General features: G+C 55.9%; 1 protein-coding gene across 12 annotated transcripts in view; it reads right to left on the bottom strand.

Moving 5' to 3' along the window:
- The window catches only part of OSBP2 (oxysterol binding protein 2), a 94,719-nt gene that overhangs the window by 17,741 nt on the left and 59,826 nt on the right, over positions 1–17,152 (bottom strand). For all 12 annotated transcript variants that reach the window (XM_088176213.1, XM_088176214.1, XM_088176215.1 and 9 more), the window contains one exon: positions 13,959–14,209. In XM_088176213.1, coding sequence (XP_088032339.1) covers positions 13,959–14,209 — 251 coding nt within the window. The remainder of the gene's footprint in view (positions 1–13,958; positions 14,210–17,152) is intronic.

The raw sequence follows: 17,152 nt of genomic DNA, 5'->3' as shown, positions 1-17,152 counted from the left end.
CATGAGCAGGGACACCTTCCACTCTCCCAGGCTGCTCCAACCTGGCCTTGGACACTTCCAAGGATCCAGGGGCAGCCACAGCTTCTCTGAGTTATTCAAGCCAGGAACCAGCAATCCCTGTGCTCCAGGGAGGCACAGAGGAAGGATGCCCAGCTCCTCCCCAGGGCTGCACAGCCCAGGACACAGCACAAGGCCTGGCCTGGCTCCTGCAATCCACCCACCACAGCCAGAACCCCTCATTCCCCTCCCTAACGAGCCCAGGACACCCCTCAGCCACGGGGACCCTGCACACACGCTGGGCACAGGGAAGGAGGGCTCAGGGAATGCTCCAAGTGAAGCCTTGCAGTACACACAGCATCCCCATCCTGTGCCACCAGGCAGGGTACAGCTGGGACACCACAATCCAGGCTGGCAGGAGCACCCTTTGGCACCAACCCCCCTCCCAAAGCCCCCCAGGACTGGCATCCCCCAGCCCCAGCTGCGCCAGACTCCCAGCAGGAGATTTCCGGGAGCAGGACATCCGCCCAGGGCCAGGACACCGGGACACTGCCGGCTGTCCCACACTGCCTCATCCCAGACAATGGTCTCACAGCACAGCCTGGCCCTCACTGCTCTATTTTTAGGTTATTTTCCATCTTGGATGAAACCCCGAGTTCCCGTGGCCTCGCCGCTTCCTTTGCCACCAGCCCCACGTGCAGCTGAGCACGGAGGCAGGGCTGCTCCTCCCACCCCAAATCTCTGCCAGATGCAACACACTGAACTTCTTCTTATGTTTCAAAGCAGGAACACAGGATTTTTATGGACATTCTCCAGGAGCTGGCAACATGAAGGGAAATTAACTGTGCTTGTGCAACTCCTTGTCATACCAAGGAAGTCCAATGGATGAAACTGAAAAACTCAAACCTATTCAAACCAGAGAGTTTTGGATGTCTGACAGACTTCCAGCATTCCCAGGACTTGCTTATTTTCTGTCGCCAGCTATTTGGATTCCACAGATGATTCATCCAGCTCTTGGCTTGGTTACTCAGCATTTGGGCTGCAGGTGGCACCTGAGGATCGAGGTAACTCCTGGTCAAGCAGAAGATTCAGGGTTTCAGCTTCCATGACTTGCTCTGATTTTACCAGGATTTGTCCAAGAAAAGCTCCAATTCATCAGTTCATCAAACCTTTCCTTTGGATAGGAGCAGGATTTGAGACTCATCCAGGGAAAGAAGCTTTTCCTTTAAGATTTTGTTTCCCATACACCTGGAACATGGAAGGACCAGACCCTACATGTGTCCCCTTAATCACCCCTTTGATGCTTTTCCCACTGAAGGCAGAGAGGGCTCAGAGTCCTGTCCCCTCAAATTCCTGCCTGTACTTCTGTCACTGGCTGGGTTTTTGGGGTCCCTTTGGGATCCCTGAGGCTGCTCCTGCAGCCCTCAGTGACAGAGCACGTTCCCGAGCCTTGCCCAGATGGAATTGTGGCTCGCAGTGAGCTCTCAGACCAGCAGGGTATAGAGACCAGCACATGCAGAGAGGCACAAATCCATGGTTTATTCTATGAAGGCATCCTATCTAGCATATACCCACGGCTATTGTTTTACATGGGGTTTTATATCTTTTGAGGGTTTTGCCGTTTGCACCAATTACCAAGGGAATTCTACATTCTAACCAATCCCTGAGGGATTTCACATTCAAAGCTGGCCTATGGATACTAAAAGAGAATGAACCACTAATACTGAAGATAGATAAGAGGGTCTACTAAAGGGGGGAAGCTGGATTCCTTTTTGTATTCGTCATTTAACAAGACATTTCTTATCTCTAAGCTATGGTTTTCCAAGGGGCTTGTTTTGAGGATGCAGAGGGACTTTCTTCTTTATGAATATTTTCTGCTCCCTCCACATACTTCCATCTTACATGTGTTCAAAACTGGGATCAGCTCTGAGCCCCTCCTGACAAGAGAGCCCTGGAGGGGCTGGAGTGTGTCCAGGGAAGGGAACGGAGCTGGGGAAGGGGCTGGAGCCCCAGGAGAGGCTGAGGGAGCTGGGAAAGGGGCTCAGCCTGGAGAAAAGGAGGCTCAGGGGGGACCTTGTGGCTCTGCACAACTCCCTGACAGGAGGGGACAGCCGGGGGGTCGGGCTCTGCTCCCAGGGAACAGGGACAGGAGGAGAGGGAACGGCCTCAGGCTGGGCCAGGGCAGGCTCAGGGTGGATTTTGGGAACATTCCTTCATGGAAAGGGGGTCAGGCACTGTCACAGCTGCCCAGGGCAGTGCTGGAGTCCCCATCCTTGAAGGGATTTGACAGCGATGGGGATGTGGTATTTGGGGACAGGGATCAGTGGTGGCCTGGGCAGTGCTGGGGAATGGCTGGACTCGATGCTCTCAGAGGGCCAGACCAGACCCCACATTCTCAGGGCCGTTTTCACCTCCTCCTCTGGAAACAACTCAGCTCCTCCCCACCCCAAAAATCCTTCTGGGAGCCACCCATGGCCCAAAGCCCACGGGGACCCTGCCCTGGCCCTTCCCAGTGACACCATCCCAGGCTGGCCTCTGGCTCCGTGTGTCCCATGGATGCACTGGGCTAAGAGGATGAAACGAGGGCAAGTAATGGGATATGGCCGTGACCTTCCCATCCCAGCAAAGCTCATTATCTGCTCCAAAGGTCCAGCTCCACAGGCAGCAGGCACAGAAATGCCCAGTTTGGCAATGAGGGGGGGAATTGCCAGCTGCTCTCAGCTCAGGGTCTGAGAGCTTTAAAACGAGATCACCTGTAATTATCCTATTGCAATTAACCACTGGAAGGAAGGCTGAAGGTGTAACAGGGAATTAGGGGGAAAGGAGGTAATTACAGAGGGCTGGGAGCTGGGAGGAATCAACATCTAATGAAAAACAGCAGGTAACACCTCGGAATCTCCTATCCCAAAGCTTCGGGGAGGATTCCATGCTGTATCCCAAAGGGAAATCTGCACCACTGGGCTTCACTTACAGCCATATAAAAAAATCCAAGTGATGAAGAATGGTTGTCAGCATTGCAGAGCATAGGGAGGTTTTGGGAAGATGATCAGGATGGTCCTCACAAGGCCACAGATCCCACATGGGCTGTGGAGCTTCCATGGAGCAGGTCAGGACAATGTACGGTCCACACTGCATCCCACAATGGTGTCCGTGTGGCTTTAGGAGCTGGGATATGCATAGGGATTATTCCCTGGTTTTGAAAGGCTGTAGGGGCCCCTCTCTGCAGCCTTTTCCTCTGTAATTCAGACAATGGCTTGATCCAAACCCGGATCAAAGGATCCAGGTCAGCCCAAAGAAGGATCATGTTTGCTCCTTGTGATGCCAAGGGTGGAGAGGGGAGAATATCCTGCAAAAGGGATCTGCCAAACTCAGCCCCCATGGCTGCCACCAGTAGCCAAGAAAACGAAATTGATTAATTTGGGTTTACAGCCCCTACAGCCAGACAGTGCCAAGTTCCACAGGGATGCTCACTGGAGGTGGGAGCAGCACCAAACAGGGATCAGGGGATATTTTTTCACAGTCTCTGTCGACTGAGCTCAGTCCTGAGCGAAAACTCATCTCTGTATGGAACAAGGGCTGCAGGGCACTGGGGTGAGGAGCTCAGACATGAATATCCCAGCTCACCACTCATTTCCAGCACTAATCCCCTACCTTCATGTTCCCAAGGTACAAACCATCCCAGCCGCTGAGCAGCAGCAACACCTCGAAATCCAGCTTATAAAATTCTCATGGAGAGGTGGCTAAATTTAGTTCCAGCTAACTTGCTTGGGCATGTAAGCAAGACTGAGCCACAAATCCACACAAGGCTGGCACAGGGACACAGGACAGCAGGAAAGGGCTCCTTAAGAAACACATCCAAAGGAGTGTGCAGAGCCCAGGCTTAAGGATGAAAGTGCAGGAAAAGTGATTCCCCAGTGAGCTGTAGGGCTGAGTGAGGCTATGAAGCATTGGGAGGCAAGACCCTTCTCAAAGCTCTCCCAGGATCCACCCTCTGGAGAGCAGAGAAGAGCAAAGGGCAGAGGATGCTGTGCCCATGCCCACGTACTTCTCATGCCATCAGGAGACTGGGTGTATCCTTCCCAGCATCCAAACTGCTGCCTCCCACTCACAGAGGGGCAGCAGGTACAGGAGGTGACAGAACATGACCTGGATTTTGTCCCAGGGCCAGAGCTGGATCAAATCCTGAAGTTCCAAAGGCTGCTCTGCCTCAGCATCACCACGGCACAGACAGGGCTGGAGAGCAGAAGCCAGGCTGACAGGTCACCAGTGACAGACATAAAAGCAAGCTCCATCCTTGTGCAGTCCCTGACCTCAGGGGAACCCCAGTGTTACCTGCAACCATGTGGCAGGAGGGACAGAGGTGGTTTCCCTTCCTCTCCATGGCTGGAAAAAGTTGTGGCCGGTCCTAATCCAGCACTGGCCGATGGAACTGTAAATCCCAGCCAAGACAGGGAGGCACAGCCAAGGTGGCCAAAAGAAATGGAAAAATACCACTGAGGCTCCTGCAAATTCCCGTGGAGGAAGAGGCAAAGTGCCATCGAGATCCTGCCCAGGAGGAGGAGGAAAGACTTGGTGCCATCAGCTCTTCGGTCCCTCCCTGTGCCCAGCAGCTGCCACTGCCAAGGGCACATTTAACACCTTTCACACATTTGTCACGGCAAATATCCCAATTTCACAGCTTGTTGCTGGCTAATGGGAACGTCGTTAACAGCCCCGAGATTATTCATGCAATGGGAAACAATCACCCGAGGTCACCCACGTCCTTCCAAGGTGCTGGTGTCACACACCCCCGGGGATCTCCTCTTCCTCAGTGGAGCAAACAGTCAAAATCGGATGGAAGGAACAAAGAGATGAGGTTAATTAGCTTGAAAGGGTAAATGATCACAGCAAGGCCTGCCAGACTGCATGTCATCATGGAATGGCTTGGCTGGAAGGGACTTTAAAGCTCATTTTGTCTCATCCCCCTGCAGTGGGCAGGGACACCTTCCACTATCCCAGGCTGCTCCAAGCCCTGTCCAGCCTGGCCTTGGACACTTCCAGGGATCCAGGGGCAGCCACAGCTGCTCTGGGCACCCTGTGCCAGGGCCTGCCCACCCTCACAGGGAACAATTCCTGCCTGGGGTCACCACAGAGGTGACAATCTTTGGGGCAGCCCCAGCACAGCTGAGCATTCCCTGTCTCCAGCACAACGCTGATGGATGCCGAGGGAACACGGTCACACCTGCAATCCAGGAGGATCAGCCACACAAATCCAACCTTTGGGCAGGAAAAATCCAGCAGGGAAGTGCCTGCTGTTGTGGGACCAACACCTTCTGCTCCTCAAGGATGGGACAAGGACCACTTCATGGCCTAGGAGTGACATGAGAGGAGCCAAGTGCCAGATGTGTTCAATCATCTCTTTTTCTTGGGTGAATCACAGAGCAGGAGCTGTCACTGCACTCAGCAGGGACAGAGCTCTGCCGTTCGAGTGCCTGGGAGATAAGTGCTCCCTTCCTTCCTGGAGCCATCAAAAGGCTGGGACACAGCTGGCTGCTGCTTGCTGCAGAACAGCCCCCCGAGGGAAGGGCGACTGCAGAGCTCTGAACACAGCCAGGCACAGCACGAAACCAGAGAATCACAGGATCATGGGCTGGGTGGGAAGGGACCTTGGAGCTCATCTTGTTCCACCCCCTTCATGGGCAGGGGGAGCTTCCATTTATCTGCTCCGAGCCCTGTCCAACCCTGAACACTCCCAGGGAAGGGGCTGAAGCCATTTGGGTTCAGAGTGGTGAGATACAGTGTCACAATCTGCCACTGCACCAGGGAGGGCTCATTTGTCCTTCCTCCCCTCAAAAAACACTCTGAGCAGCAAGCAAAGGGGAAATATAAGGATAGAGCCAATCTGAATCCTAAATCATCCCACACACAGTCAGATGGCAATGAGACACGGTCTGGAGTGTGGTCATCTGCTCGACAACGATGGCACCCACAGCCATGCCGGGGCCCAAGGCCAAGCTGCTGCTCAGCCACATCAACACAGCCTGCTGAAATGACAGCAAATCTGTCCCAAATCCTTGGAGTGACCCTCAGCCAGCATCCCAGCTGTCTGAAGCAGGATATGGGAACACTGGGAACTGCTCCTTCCTGGGGCAGGGCTAGTGGGGAGTGCTGGGCTGAACTTCAGCACATCGTGACACCCTGAGAAAACAAGGTGACATGGCACAAAACCCTGTGAGTTCAACACAGAAAGTCATCCCACTCCTTCTGCATCCAGGGGAAATGGGTGCTACAAAAAAGCACAGACGTGGAAAAGATCTTTAGTGACCCAATAGGAAGTGGGAAGACACCAGAGCAGGCTCCAGCCCAGCCCTTGATGCCACTGACAGCAACGCAGCCAGACCCCAGTGCTTGAACAAGGTGCTCCCAAAATCCCATCACAGTCCCATTCCATGTGGCACCTTGTGCCCCAGCAGTGCCTGCTTCTCTCTGGGGTTCATGGATTCCCTGGGAGTCAGAAATGCTCATGATGGAGATGTCCAAGACTGAGAAGTCTGGGATAGGTAAGTCCAAGATGGAGACATCCGCACTGTGGTGGGGCCAGATCTTGTCTCCTGGTTGTGAATCTGGGAATTTTTCCACCTTACCATGTTATTTTGGGCCACCTGCCCAAAAGGCCATGGACACAGCAGTGTTCCAACCAGATCCACCCTGTTCAGAGGTTCCTCAGAGCTGAGCCCATCCTGAAGCACCGGGGCTGGCACAGCACCCAGACCCTGCCTGCAGCACCACTGTCAGTGCTGTGGAATCCACCCCATGCAATAAAGAGGGGATTAGAGGGAAACAGTGGCAAATCCACCGGGCTGGCTGTGCTAAAAGGCTCTAATCCCAACCCCACACGGCCTCCCCACAGAGGAGGAATCACAGACCTATCCAGAACCAGAGGCACTTGGCAGGAGAGCAGGATGTGTTCAGTGTGGTTCTGGGAAGGGGAACGAGCCAACACTGCCCATGGGTTACAGAGCAAGGCAATGCCAGCCTGGAGCTGTGCCACGGGAAGGATCTGGGTCTGGTTTCTGGTGGGAAGACAACCAAGGAATTTGCTGGATACTCGGGGGTGCTGACCCTTCCACCCCAAACCTCAGTGAGCAGCACCCAGCAGCCTCCACTGGCCATGTCATGCTGGAACCAGTAAAGATATCCTGGGAGCTGAGACTGTGCTGGGACCTCCTGCTGCAGAGTGGCCACCCCAGAACTGTGTCCCTGCAGGGCTTCCCTGCTCTCCTCCAGCCAGGAAAAGTCTCAGGCCTGTCCTGGTGCTCTCACCTGCCTGCACAGCAGCGGGGCCTCTCCACTGCCACCTGTGCCAAAATTCCCCTCCCAGGGAAGCTCCCAGCACTGGCTCTTTCCCTGCAGGGAGTTACCATCAGGTGGCTGCTGCACATTCTTCATTCTCCTTCGCTTGCCCAAGCCCCCAAACCCACCCCAGCAGTGAGGGACCCTCCCAGGGTCTGCACAGCAGAGCTACCATGAGAAGAGCAGCTCCAATCTCCACTTCCAGATCCCTGGAGCCCCAATCCTGGTGCTGGTGTGCCCAGAGAGCTCTGTCCTGCCGATGGCTCCCAGGATGACACATTTCCTGAGGCTCTCACTGGCTGCTTTCCTCATCCCCTGATGGAGCAGATCCCAGGCTGGAGGAGCATCTGTCCCAGCGCTCGGCAGCAGGAGCAGCTGGCACTGCCCGTGGGCAGCTCCGACCCCGGGATCTGCAGGAAGCTGCCTCGGATTGTCCCTTGCATTCAGCCTCGTGCAGACCTCCCCACGGCATGAGAGGGGCTGCAGGAGCAGCAGCAGCCCCCCACAATCCCTTCATCCCTCAGTGCTCTAAGTTCTTCCTGGGTAAATCCACAGGACAGCAGGGTTGCCATTCCAGTGCTTTTTCCTTCCTGGAGGAAGGAGCCAGAGTGAAGCACCTCAGAGCACCAGCTCAGGGAAGAGGCAAACGCAGCCCTTGTGACCCCAAAGGGATTCACCCAGCAATGCTTTGATATTTGCCCTCCCCACAGCTCCATCCTGCCCCAGCCTCCAGGCAGGGATGAGGATTCCCAGGAGGATCCCAGGGCACAGGTTAATGGCAGAGGTGGCTCCTGGCTGGGCTGGCTCCCGGCTCAGCAGAGCTGCTGCTCAGCCCCAGGCACTGCTGACAGTGCAGGGCTCTGCTGGGCCCACTGTCACAGCCCTGCTGACCCAGCAGCACGGCACAAATACTCCCAGCTCTCCTCAGTGAAAAGTCATCCCTCTCAGCCAGAAACATCCAGGAGAGAAGAGCTGCAAGAGGCACCTTCAGGTGCTGGGGAGAGATTCATCCTCCCAGTTCTTGCATGAGGCGCTGAGAGGAGCCCTGGGACAGTCTGAAACCTCTTGGGGGTCAGACAGACAGAAGGAGGAGGAGAAGGAGAGAGAAGAGGGGGAAGAAAGGTGAAAATCCCTGCAGCAGGGTGAGCAGGAGCACCCACTGAAAGCCCCAGCCAGCTCAGAGGCCCCATGGCCACACACGAGGGCTGAGTACCCACAAACCCGATAAAATCCAGTTGGAAGCACTCAAGGAATGATGGTGAGGAGGGAATGGGAGGAAGGCACTGCCTGTCTGAACAGATCTGATCAGAGATGCCCTCACACCTCTACATTTAAAAGCATCACAGGATGCTCCAGGAAAGGTGCAGCAGCTCCGAGAGCAGGGGCCAGGCTCCACATCTTCCCAGTTCCACTCCCCCAGCCCCACTCAGGTAGGGACAGACCCCAGGGTGTCACTGTCACCCACCCACTCTCCCCCCAGTAAGAGCAAAGCACCCACCGGTTATTTCCTGGTCAGCATTTCCACAGCAGAACACGCAGGACACCCAGAGCCCTCGCTGCAGCCCTCTCATCCGAGGGGGATTAGGGCTGGGTTAGGATTTAATCCCACTGCCGGGGCTTTTCTGGGTCGGTGACATGGTTTGCGAGGCGCTGATTAGTGCGCGTCGTTAGCGCAGCACGGATAATTAACACAGCCTGTGCCACATGCCAGCAGAGCTCCTGCACCATCACCCTCCCACGGGCACGGGGGACAGGCCCTGGCCCCCCGTGGGGTTTGGCTGGGGCTCTGCACAACAGAGCAGCTGCCTGGGGTCACAGAGGGAATCCCTGCCCTGAAGAAGCAAATCCAGGGGTTAAAGATGGAGTTTTGTCACTGCAGTGCTGAAATTAACCCCTGAATGCACAGAGAGAGCTCCTCCAGCCCACTGGCTGTACTGGGGTGAACTGGGAGCAGCCCAGCAGGCTGCTGGTCCCTCCCTGCTGCCCAGATGGAGGATGTCAGTTCCATCATTCTGCCTGTGCCATGATGAGTTTGGGGACCCCAAGGGACAGACCATATGTCCATCCACACGGGGAAGCAGCTCAGCACAGCGACATGTCCAAGGTATGGACCAACAGCACCACCCTGGCCACACAGTCACTCCAGCAAGGGGATCCCAGGGACTCTGTGTCCCCCAGTTTCCCAAGCAGACACAGACACACTCACAGGGTGTATCCATCATCTACCACTGGATAAACCCAGAACTCACACACCGGGCTGAAGGCTGTGCTGGGCAACCTGAGGCTGCTCAGAGCAGGTACTCAGCATCACCTGAGTGAATATGGAAACACTTTGGGGAGTATGGATCAATCACAGCAGCATCCCCATGGGGCAGAGGGGGCTCAGTGCTCCACAGGGAAGCTGCAGGCAGAGGAGCAGCTCTGGGGAAGCACATCTTGTGCCCAGGCAGCTCATTCCAGGACAGGCACCCAAAGGGCTCCAGATAAACCAACTCCACCAGGCAGATGTCACTCAAGAGTCCCCAAAAAGTCCAGTGTGGCTGCAGGGAGAGGCCAGAGGTTCCTTGAACCACTGGCAGATGGCACAGAGCCACCCCAAAAGTGCCGCTGAGCCAGAGCACAGCCCTGGAGGGATCCACAGGGAGAAATCCTGCTGGGACTGGAGGATGCAGCCTCTGGGATGCTGTTGGGTGTCCTGGAGGGGCTTAAATTGACAGCCTGGGGGCCTTTTCCTGGAAGAGAGGCAGCACATGCTGTTGTCCACCTCACTCTGGCTCCAGCTCTGTGTTTCACATTCTTGGAAGCCCTCCTGGCAGGCCTGAAGGATGGAAGGTGCTCTGTGCTGATGTCTCAGGTGCTGCTGCTCCAGACAGGTTCATTCCCATGGGAAAGGAAAAGCTGGATGGGAAATCACCCTGCCTCAAAGCACGTACTGGCATTCCTGCAGGGCAGGCTGGGGAGGCCAGCAGTGACTCTCAAGAGCACGTGAGTCCTTTGTTCTTGGGACTGCCTGCTCCAGGTGATCCCTTCTTACCAAATCCTGATGGAGCAGCATCTCCCACCCAGCACCACACTCCTGCTCCTCCCACCCTTCCCTGTGGTGCATTGGCCTGGAAGAGCCTTCCTGCACCTCTGCTCCTCCAAACCTCAAGAGAAAACACAAACCAATCCAGGCATGACACAGGCAAGCCCAAGCCCTCTGCCCTCCACGCTCCCGTTCCTTGAGGAAGCACAAAGCTCTGCCGTAGCATCCCCATTCCCATTAAAAACTTATTTCCATCACCACCCACAGCCCTGTGAGCTTTTCCCAACGCCCAAACTGGCTTCCTCAGAGCATCCACACATCCCTCCTGCCTGCTGTCTCCTGCTGAATGATGAGACGGAGCTTTCCCCACTCTTGGATGAGTCTACACAACTCAGCGCACTGCTCTGGATCCTCTGGGCCTCTCATCCTGCTGATTTGTTGCTTCTTATTTTTACACATCTCCCACTCCTCCCCCGTGGCAGATTGTGCCTTGGCTTTCCGTGTCTGCTGCCCAGCCCTGCTGACACCGGGCTCCTCCATCCCAGCGAGCCTGGACTCTGCCTGGTGAGATTCCAACAGGGAGCAGAGCCAACAGGAGGCTCAGAGAGCTCTGGGCTTCATTCTAAGCACTGCAACAGCCAGTCTGAAATCCAGCATGTCTGAAATCCTCACCTGTAACACAACAGCCCAGCACACCCCGCTCTGCCTCTGCCCAAACCTTTCCCCATCACTCCCAGCACCACCCGCCCAGGTGATGCTCCCAGCCTCTGGAGAGGAGCACCCGGTGCCAGCCGTGGCAGCACCCAGATCGCAGAGGGAAGGTCACCTTCGCAGCAAAGCTCTTGCATTTCCATCTCTATTTATTTATTTCCTGTGCTTGCTGTGCTCCCCGCGGCTCTGGGGCCATTTACATAATCGGATCAGAGGCGGCTGCACAGGAACTGCACGCGCCAGCCGGCCCCAGAGCTCCCGGCCCTTCTTCCTAGGAGCACCTTTCCCTTCCCTGGAGCACCCATTCCTTCCCCAGAGCACCCATTCCTTCCCCAGAGTACCCTTTCCTTTACTGGAGCACCCACCCCCTCTTCCTGGGAGAACCTATCCCTTCCCTACAGCACCCATTCCTTCACTGTGGAACACCCATCCTTTCTTCCCCTAGCACTCCTCCCTTGCCTGAAGCACTCATCCCCTTCTTCCCTGATCTTTCCCCAGAGCACCCATCCCTTCTTCCCAGGAGCACCCTCCCCTTCTGCTCACAGGCACAGCACCAAACCTCACAGATCCATATCCACTCCCCTGGAGCAGATCATGAGGTTTGGTGCTGCAGCCAGGGCAGAGGATGGACACAGGACATCCACATGCCAGCACCAGCCCAGTGCTGCCGGCTGGGATCTCTCCAGGACAAACCTGGTGAGCAAGGACACTTTAATTTCTCCTGAAAGGAACTCCTGGCCTGGCAAAAGCACCCTGTGCTCCCATGGGATATGTGCTCGGGGATGGAGGTGGGCACGAGCACGGTGTGTTTTTACCAGGAAGCTCCACGTGTTTTCCTGGAGCGATGTTTCACGTTCTGTACAGAAGATTTGGGGTCCTTTGCACTGCACAGAGCTCCCCCCATTCCCCCACGAGAGGCTCCTGGCAGCTCCAGAAGGCATCAGCTGATCTTAAAGGAGAAATCAAGGCACAGAAAGGGATCTATGCTGGAAAAGGTGACAGTGTGGCTGGAGCCACCAGTCCCTGTGACAGGGGGGTCAGGCTGGTGCCCTGTCTCCTGGTCCCCCCTCAACTGTTTGTCCCTCTCCTGCCTTTCTAACCCAGCCCCTCAAAGTGCCCCCCTGCCCACAGCCCTGTCACCTCCTCCCACCGGCTCAGCAGGGATCTGGGAGAGCAACAACCTCCTCCCAGAGCTGCCACGCTGCTCCCACCCTGCTCCTTCCAGTCCTGCCCCTTCCTGGGCACGTCCTTTCCCTCGGGCATCTCCTCAGGATGCCCATCCAGAGCAGAAGTACCCAAGGATGCTGGAAACAGATCCACAGCATCCGTGTGAGAACATGCCCTGTCAGCCCCCCAGCCCCTCTTACCTGCTTGGGATTTTGGACAAGGCACGTTCCTGCTGTTCTACCCTGGCAAAATGGTTTTTGTGGAATTTCCCAACCTCCAGTCTTGCTCAAGCTTTTATCACGTTGCAACCACCACAACCTCCTCCTCCTCTTCCTCCTCCTCCTCCTCTCTGGGCTGGACACAGCAAATACTGCTCTGCTCATCCCCTCCCAAAGGCTGCTGAAAAATCTTCTCCCTGGCAATTCTCTGCCCACATCCCATTGCTGTTCTGGCTCCTGACAGCAAACCTGGGCAGCACCAAGGGTCTGCTGGCACCTCCCACCACGCTGCAACCCCATTCCCAAAACTTGGACAAACTCTGCATGGGGAGAGCACTGCACAAGCATCCCCAAACAGCTCTGAAACACAAGAGACACTCAGGAAGCCCTTTCCTCTGTGAGAAGGAGGAATTCCTACAGAATCCTCGGAATGGGAATGGGGAGGATGCTGAGACCCGTGGGGCTCTGAGTACCCTCCAGCTCCTGCTGGGAATTATTGTTATTCTTTAAAGCCCACATCAAACACCACCCAACCTCCTTCTGCTCAGGGCTGGGACAGCACAGCGACAGCTCTGTTCCATTCATAATTCCCTAAGCACTGCCTTCATGCATTATTCCAGCCCAGTGAAGCTTTGGGATTGGTTTTCTGGTTTTATTTCCTTTAAATATTTTATTCAGTTTTTCTCTCTCGCAGAGCTCCCCGGGGTAAACCAGGCTTCCCAGGAAGGACTGTCTCACTGCGATGGAGGCAGAGGCACACTCCAAACACCAGCTGTCTCCAAAAAACAACTGGAAAGCACTGTGAGCTGCACAGGGCAGGAGCAGCACTGTGAGGATAGCAGCACTGTGAGCTGCACAGGGCAGGAGCAGCACTGTGAGGATAGCAGCACTGTGAGCTGCACAGGACAGGAGCAGCACTGTGAGCTGCACAGGACAGGAGCAGCACTGTGAGCTGCACAGGGCAGGAGCAGGAGCAGCACTGTGAGGATAGCAGCACTGTGAGGCTGCACAGGACAGGAGCAGTGGCAGTGCCAGCACCATTTCCTGACCTCTGACAACACATCTGGGAGAGCAGAGCCAGCACGAGACCCCGAGGGGGTTAAATCCCACAGCCATGCGGGACACCAGCAGCTTCATGGAAGCAATGAGGATGTGAGGCATGTGGGATGTGGGTCTCAACTCGCAGTGGGCAGCGGGCTCTGAAGTGCTGTGCCAGGCAGAATTCCCCCCACGGAGAGGAGAATTCAGTATTCCCCACATCCACATTTCCCAGCTTTACAAAAATGACCTATGGCATGGAGCAGGCTGTAGGGATGCAGCACATCTGTGTCTCAGTGCAGTCCATATCCATGCCCTCTTCCCAGCTGCACCTTCCCAACTTTCCATGCCCCTCACGGCAGTGCCGAGCCCCACGGTAACACGAGCCAAGCCACGGGGAGCAACCAGGGAGGGCAGGAGGACGGAGGAGGAAGAGGAGGAGGAGGAGGGGCAGGAGAAGCAGCACTCACGTTGATCATAGCATTGGAGGTGATGCGGAAGAGCGTGGCGCGCTCGTTCACCGCCTTGATCTTCTCCCCGCTGTCGGCCGGCAGGCGCAGGTTCTCCAGCTCGCTGAGCGAGCGCTGCAGGGCCGCGCCGTGCTTGGCGATCAGCTCATTGCAGGTGCTCAGGTCCTCCAGCTTACTCGACAGCGTCTTCAGGGGGCCGTGCAGCTCGCTCTTGTCTGACTGCGAGGCGGGCTCCTCGTCACCCGAGTCATCTGCACAGGGAGGGATGGAGAGAACAGCGTTTCCATGGTTACCCCCGGCCCTGAGCCCGGCAGCGCCACGGGCAGGGACCGGGGACCGGGGAGCAGGGACAAGGGAGCAGGGAGCAGGGACGAGGGAGCAGGGAGCAGGGACAAGGGACAAGGGACAAGGGACGAGGGACCAGGGGGCAGGGACCAGGGACAAGGGAACAGGGACAAGGGAACAGGGACAAGGGAGCAAGGAGCAGAGACCAGGGACAAGGGAACAGGGACGAGGGACCAGGGAACAAGGGAGCAGGGGCAAGGGAGCAAGGAGCAGAGACCAGGGACAAGGGAACAGGGACCAGACCACGGAGCAGGGAGCAGAGATCAGGGACCAGAGACTAGGGACCAGACACCAGACCAGGGACTAGAGACCAGGGACCTCCCACCTCCTGCCAGCGCCTGGCTGGGGGTCATGCCACCGCGTGGTAGGGGTGGCACCCAGAGCCCTGAGCAGCTGCTCCTGTGGCTGTCACCGAGATCTGGTTCAGGGTTGGGTGCTGGGGTGGCACAAGGGGTGCCACACACCAAACTTGCCCTTCCCAGGCTCACTGGGCTCTACTCTGCACTGGGGGATCTGCCAGCTCTGTTTGGGGCAGGCTGAACTGTGTCACCTGAGGGAAAGGTCACAGAGACACCAAAATCACTGTGACACTTCACCCAAAACCACCACAATCAAACGGCAGAAAACTCCACCATCAGCACCTCAGCTACAGCAAAAATTCCTGCAATTCCAGAATACTTAAAACCAGGAAACTAACCCAAATCCACTCAGTTGTTATGATTTATGATCACCCCGCTGCTCCTCCAGGAAGGAGGTGATTGGCCTCAGGATGCAGCAGCACCCAAAGCAAATACAGAGAGAAACAAGTCCTGGGCAGGGGCTGTGCCTCATCATTATGCTCCAAAGTTTAGCCAAGAATTTTCCAGGTGCTCCCAAAACCCAGTGAGGCAGCAGAGCAGGGAGCTGCTCCTGTGTCTCCCTTCTCCCACTCTTCTGTTTCTGGGTTTCAGAGAGATGGGCACCAGCAAAACCTGGCTGCAGCTTCTCTGCCAGGTCTGGGGGAGCTGGGGGGAGTGAGAACTTTCTCCAAACAAACCAGGCACGGAGCTCAGGGATGGCTCTGGTGTAATGGGGGAGCAGCACATTCCCTCTCAGGGCTGCGAGGAAGGAAGGAAGGAAACCCGTGATTCCCCAGCAGGTGGGTGTTTGGCTGCTATTCCTGGCTCCTTAATAGAAGTTCTGGAAATGCTGTGGGTACTGGGAGAGGTGTTGAGGCACTGCTCAGATTGAATCCACAGTAAGGAAACCAGAGGAGGAACAGCCTTTGAGTACTGTGATCTTAAGGCGAGGATCTGGATAAATGTGACAGATCACATTTATGCACCTGGAGTGGAAGCAGGAGCAGAGCACAGCACAGTGTCACACCAGGACTCAGGGTGAACCTCCCCAGAATGGATGTGATGGCACAGGAGACAGAGCTCAGGGACAATCTTCCACAGCAGGACCCACCTCACTGCCCAAGAATAATGGGAGAAAATCCAAGGGAAACAGGGCACAGAGCAAACCCCAAGTGGCTCATGAAGCACCAGGACAGCGTTTCCCAATGTCACCACTTGGTCCCTGTGCAGCCCAGCTGACAACCACAAGCAGCAGCTGCTGGAGCCAGGAGAGGAAGAGGCCACCAAGGACAACCAGAGCACCCAGCTGAGAGCTTCCCAAGAAGGGGAGCTGCCAGCTGAGGTGTCTGAGACAGGCTGGGGAGCTGCTGAGCCTGGACAGGGGACAGGACCAGAGGTGTGAAAACACACCCGGAATCAGGGGAGGCCCCAGAGCAGCTGGTAGGGGCAGGGGAATAGGAACTCCAGGATTCCAAGGACTCCATCCCAGAAGGGTGCACAGAGGCACCACAGCCATGGCACAGGCTCACACCACAGAACAACTCCAAAAGACCTGGCAAGAAAATCAAAGCCACTTTTCTACCAGTACAGAAAATAACCAAAACCTCCTCAAAGTCCATTTCTGGATACAAAAGTTTCAAGTATTCCCAGGGTGCCTTCCACCTATGCTGGGGCACACAAAGGGTCCCCAGCAGTGTGGGCATGTTTCCTGGCCTTGGATATTGTCTGCACCTGTCCTGAGCCAGTGCTTCCATAGCATTCCACACCCTGGACACTCACTGGGGACACCAGGCTGCTCCTGCTGCTCTGAGCTGTGTCCCTGGGGCTGTCCAGGGCAGTCTCTGGCCTCCTTCACCATCTCTCTCTCCAGGTGAGGAACTGTGCTCTTCCCACCAGCATCCCAGCAGTCTCTGCAGGCTGTGCCAGCTTCACTCCAGAAGGCAGAACCTCCCCTCCACAGCTCTGGGATCTGATCACTAACGAGGCTGGACTTTAAGAGCCAATTTATAATAAAATTCCATGTTCTATAAAGCTGCCAGGAGCAGAAGCCAACCCTGCTGGCTCAGCTGTCATTGCCAACAGGAGCCTGAACATGGCAAACCCCACCTCTGAGGGACTCCGGGGGACAATTCAAATTTTCCAATTCTCTGTTTGCAGACACCAAAAATAATTCAAAAAGACAATTTTATCTGCTTACAAGCGCTGCAAAAATTGTGCCAAACAAAGAAAATGCCTCTCTGCCAATCCCTAGGCAGCATTAACCCCCATACCCCTCCCTTTAATTTTTCCCCCATCCTGCCTTACACAAAATGCTGCCCCAAAGTCCTGGCTCCCATGGGCTGTCAGTGCTCTGGGATTTCCACAGCAAAGCCTGGATCACCTTGCCCAGGTGCAATCCCAGACCACAGCCAGGGGATTTTTCATAGAATCACAGAATGCCCTGAGTTGGGAAGGACCCACAGAGATCACACAGACCCCCCAACAATCCCACCCTGTCCCTGGCAGCGCTGT

Source organism: Sturnus vulgaris, chromosome 19 (genome assembly GCF_052056855.1).
Source record: "Sturnus vulgaris isolate bStuVul1 chromosome 19, bStuVul1.hap1, whole genome shotgun sequence".
In the NCBI taxonomy this organism is placed as follows: domain Eukaryota; kingdom Metazoa; phylum Chordata; class Aves; order Passeriformes; family Sturnidae; genus Sturnus; species Sturnus vulgaris.
This window is presented reverse-complemented; position numbering and strand designations above follow the sequence as displayed.